This window comes from Sinocyclocheilus anshuiensis, unplaced genomic scaffold (assembly GCF_001515605.1).
Source record: "Sinocyclocheilus anshuiensis isolate Anshui unplaced genomic scaffold, SAMN03320099.WGS_v1.1 scaffold1468, whole genome shotgun sequence".
NCBI lineage: Eukaryota > Metazoa > Chordata > Actinopteri > Cypriniformes > Cyprinidae > Sinocyclocheilus > Sinocyclocheilus anshuiensis.
The window spans coordinates 450756-455810 of record NW_015546129.1 but is presented as its reverse complement, the minus strand read 5'-3'; the positions used below and the strand labels follow the sequence as shown (position 1 = coordinate 455810).

At 32.6% G+C, this 5055-nt stretch overlaps 2 protein-coding genes across 2 annotated transcripts in view; both read right to left on the bottom strand.

Annotated features, from left to right (window-relative positions):
- The window catches only part of ldhbb (lactate dehydrogenase Bb), a 7978-nt gene extending 7732 nt beyond the window's left edge, over positions 1-246 (bottom strand). The window contains exon 1 of the mRNA XM_016502983.1: positions 149-246. The gene's annotated coding sequence lies outside the window, so the exon portion shown is untranslated. The remainder of the gene's footprint in view (positions 1-148) is intronic.
- A 3008-nt stretch (positions 247-3254) lies between these two features.
- The window catches only part of LOC107701042 (phosphate carrier protein, mitochondrial-like), a 7696-nt gene continuing 5895 nt past the window's right edge, over positions 3255-5055 (bottom strand). The window contains exons 4-5 of the mRNA XM_016502958.1: positions 3823-4002; positions 3255-3398 (exon numbers count right to left, since the gene is read on the bottom strand). Of these exons, the coding sequence (XP_016358444.1) occupies positions 3255-3398; positions 3823-4002 (324 nt within the window). The remainder of the gene's footprint in view (positions 3399-3822; positions 4003-5055) is intronic.

The following is a 5055-nucleotide window of genomic DNA, read 5'->3' as shown; positions in this document are numbered from 1 at the left end:
ATGATTTAACAACAATTCCCAAAACTGTCAGACAGAACTGGAGATCCTATAACCTCATCTCATACTTAAAAACATCACAACACACCAATAATCTCATAATATACGGAAACACATCAGCATGTGGCAATCAGACACAGTAAGATCTCACCTGCACACAGATGCTCCTCAGTCAATCACACAAGCATCAGAAGAAATCTGCTGTAATGCAGCAACCTGCGTCCTGTTTATCTGTTGCTGCTGGTGTGTTTAGATCAAGGTCACTTACAGGACACTCCTCCAGAGATGTGGACAAACACATGCACTCTGTCTGTCACGCACCGTTCCTCTCGTCTCCAATCAATCCACATGATCAGCAAACATGCGTCAGTCTTACCGTGTCTGTAGAGGCTTTGCGCTCCTAGGTAGAGATACCAGCATGAGACGAGCATGACAGGCTGCTGGTGTCGGCTACACGGGGCACTGCAGTGAATTAGAGAGCCATCTCCGGTGCCAGCTTCCGTCAGACTGAGCGCTAATGAGGTTACTGTAATCCGCTGCCATCTGCTGCACCTGCCCAGACAGCACACCTTTTTTCAACAGGGAACGCTCTAAAAAATACGTCTTGCAGATGTAAATGCAGACGTCAAATAGACGTCTCCGTGATGTGTACTGATTGACAGGTCTGTCATTTTCTAATCAACCTTACTTACTTAACACAACCTCAATGAAATACTCACTAAATAATCTCACTGCCACGGCAAGCAAAATAAGCATTTGATTTGCATAATTATCTGTATTTGACCAATGTTAAGAGCTGATATCAGTTGTTTTCTCGAATTTAAACGTAAAAATTTCGGTACAACTCTATAAAATGGTGTTTGTGATTTAATATGAGTGTGTGTGTGTGTGCCTATATATATATATATATATATACACACACACACACACACACATGTATGTATGTATGTATGTATGTATGTATGCATGTATGTATATAGTTGTGCTCATACGTTTAATTTTACTGGATTTATAAAAATAACCCCATTCAAAAGTTTACATACCCTTGAATCTTAATACTCTGTCATTACCTCAAAGGTGTAGAATTAAGTTGGGAAGCTACTAAACTGTCCCTAGCAATAATTCTGAAACCAATACATTTGTGTATCAAACCACTGTTGTTGTCATTTCGGCCGCATCCGAAATAGGTCATAACATTGATATTACCTGAGAAATTAAAGAAAATACTCTAGAAAACTGAACAACAGGCAAACTGAATCAATTGAATGAGTCATTTACTCTGGAACCGCTCCGATTGATTCAAACAAGTGACTTCGATCATTCAGTTCAAGCGATTCACTAGCAAAAAGAGTCATTCATTTGAGAATTTCGACATCGCTTGTAATGATTTTTAAAAAGCACATATACTAGTAGTGATGGGTGAAACGGAGCTTTTCGAAACTCCTAATCAGTTAACAGTGTTGGGGGTAATATATTACAAGTAACGCGAGTTACGTAATCAGATTACTTTTTCAAATAAGTAACGCAAGTTTCAATTTATTGATTGACAGCTCTCTCCATGTTGAGAGAAATCAGAAGTTACTGTAGTTCTAAAATAAATATGAATATGCATTAATTCATCTCACTCACAAAAAAAAAACACAGATTCAGTATTCCTCAAAATGAATAAAAATAATGCAACTCAGAATATGACGCAAACCTGCAATAATTAAATGCTAAACAACACAAATATGCTTTATGTATTTAATCCCATTCTATTAACCAATGTCTTTGCTTCTGACCTTCGATGATCCAGTTCAAGCGTACTAATAAGCACAAATAACTCTAGACAAACATTTGTGTATTTTTTTATTGCTGAAGTGTGTTGAAATTTCTTCTTCTGCATTCTACTGTACGGACGTAAATTTACTTTCCCTTCAGCCTGAGGCTTATTCATTTCACTTTTGGTGTGAAAAGGCTTTTATATTCGCCAAAAATAGAACTTTTTTATTTTGAAAACAAACAAGCAAGCCCTGTCCAGATTTAAAAAGTAGCGCAAAAGTAACGTAACGCATTACTTTCCATAAAAAAGTAACTAAGTAACGTAATTAGTTACTTTTTTATGGAGTAACGCAATATTGTAATGCATTACTTTTAAAAGTAACTTTCCCCAACACTGTCAGTTAACCACTGCGTCGCAAAATGATTCAGTTTCGAAGCGCTTCAATCAGATCGCGAATCATTTGATTCAGATCGAGACTTCGGAGCAGGTTCTGATAGCGCATATTTTATCAAATTAATAACAATAATCTCTTAATCTACGCCGGATTTCCAAAAAGGCATGTTACAACAATACTGTGTTTCTGATGTCAGCATGAACTACAATGTTAACATAATACATAAAATATCAATGACTAATGACTAGCATTATTTCCCGTAGTTTTAGTTAAAAATTTTCCAAGAGTGGTGTCAGTAAATATCTCGTAGAAAAAAAAAAAAGTTTTCATAATGTGACTCCGTGCTGTAAAATGTATGAATGATTATTATATTAATAATATAGAATAATAAAATTAATATGGTAAAATAATAAAAAATACAAATTCATATAAAACAATATACAATATAATATAAATCAATAATATTTATAAAATTATATTAGTTTAAAATCAAAACAATATTATTTTAGTGCTGTCAAACGATTAATTGCATCCAAAATAAAAGTTTTTGTTTACATAATGTGTACAGTGTATATTTAATATGTCTATATAAATACACACACATGCATGTATATATTTCAGAAAAAAATGTTGTTTATATATTTATTTATAATATAAACTATGAATATAAATAGACATGTAAATATTTTCAAAATACATACTGTATGTGTCTAATCGCGATTAATCGTTTGACAGCACTAATTATTTGTAATAATAAAAAACAAAAACAAAATATGAACTAGATACAAATTACATGTTTTACATTAATAATAAAATGAATATTACAATTATTATTAATAATATATTACAGTTGTTATTTCTTATTATATTCATTATTGTTATTTAATGTAAAACATTTAATTTTTTATTTTATTTATATTTTATTTTTGATTATCAATATTAAGAATAATATTGACATGATTAAAAAATATATATAATTTTACAAATAATAGTAAGGATTCACATTACTATATTGTATTCTGTTTTATATTAATTTTTATGATTGATTCTATATTATTATTATTATAAATAAGAGGCAATTTAAATAAGCAAAAATAATCCTCAGAGATCAGGCTCACCGATGTAACCAGCGACGAAGGTGACCACCAGCTGTTCGGATTTGGAGCATTCGCTGCGGGGTTTGGGCACCACGTACTTGTAGAGCAACTCAACGGTGCGCTCGAAGCAGGCGAACTTCATCCATGTGATATTTCAGTTTTTCTTTTTTAATAAATCTGCAAAAATGTCAACGATTCTGTGTTTTTCTGTCAATATGGGGTGCTGTGTGTACATTAATGAGGAAAAAAAATTAACTTAAATGATTTTAGCAAATGGCTGCAATATAACAAAGAGTGAAAAATTGAAGAGGGTCTGAATACTTTCCGTACCCACTGTAAATACTATATATACACATTCTTTCAGCGATAAAACTTAAACAGGTAACAATCTGACTAAAAAAATATTTTAACCTATTTAATTGTCAATTACTATTAATTGATTTCAACTACCTAAAAGAGTTAAACTACCTGCAGCCAAAAATAACATTTCTGCAAATTAATTGTCAGAATGTTACATTACTAAGTTACACATGGTTAAATACTTTATCAATTTAAAATGAATTCCAGCTCACCTCTCCTAGCAGGTCACCGTACATGATCTTGAACACCTCGTAGAAGCCGAACTTGCAGAGCCCCTGCATGGAGTATCCGATGAAGGTGGGCGCCCAACCTTTGGCCAACCCGCGCACGCCGTCCTCTCTGATCGTGATGGAGAATCCATTGAAGATGCTCTTGTATTTAGCTGGATCCACCTAAACGCAGCATTTGGTTATTGCAAAGACCAAACGATCACAGAGTAACTTCACCAGGAACCGGCAGGTTATGAAGGAACACAGTTAATGGTTTCACTTCAAAAATGGCATTTACATGCTGGATTTCCAAAACAAGATGAATAAATCAAAAAGTAAACCAAATGTTACTTGGATAACATCAGTGGCAGAGTGTCACGGATCGATTTAAAAGAACGGATCATTCAGAGTCATTTATTCATCCTCATCTCTTTCTAAACTCAAACTACATTCTTTATTCCATGAAACGCACAAGACTCATTTTTATATATTATGTTTCATGGAAAACAGCAGCTTGGACATTCTGCATAATATCTCCTTTTGTGTTTCAGTAGGGGTGTAACAATATGTCATAACACAAAAACGCAACAGGTATCGTGATTTCTGAAGGATCATGTGACACTGAAGACTGGAGTAATGGCAGATGGAAATTCAGCTTTGCATCACAGAAATAAATTCTATTTTAAAGTATATTAAAATAGAAACCATTATTTTATATTGTAATAACATTTTGCAATATTATTGTTTTTTTTCTGCATTTTTGATCAAATTAATGCAGCCTTGATGAGCATAAGAGACTTCTTTAAAAAACATTACAAGTCTTACTGATCCCAAACTTTTGACTGGTAAGAGTGTGTGTGTGTGTGTGTGTGTGTGTGTGTGTGTGTATGTATATATATATAAAATATAAGACATATGATAAACTGTTAAAGTACTGTTCATTCAAATTTACAGTTACAAAAATGCTAAAATTATTATTAAATGACCTTTAAAAAATTATATAGAATTATGTTTGACAAGTGTATTATTTTTTATTTATTAATTAATATAAATACATGGAATTTATATTACTATGTGTGATTTGTCATAGTTTACTTTATTTTGCTGTCCTCACTTACATAAATGAACTATAGTGCCCTGCACCCACTAAAAAAAAATAAATAAATTATATCTGGTCTCTGAATCATTTTTGGTTTGACTGTATATCCTTCGGTTATTTTCACACTTAATTATGCC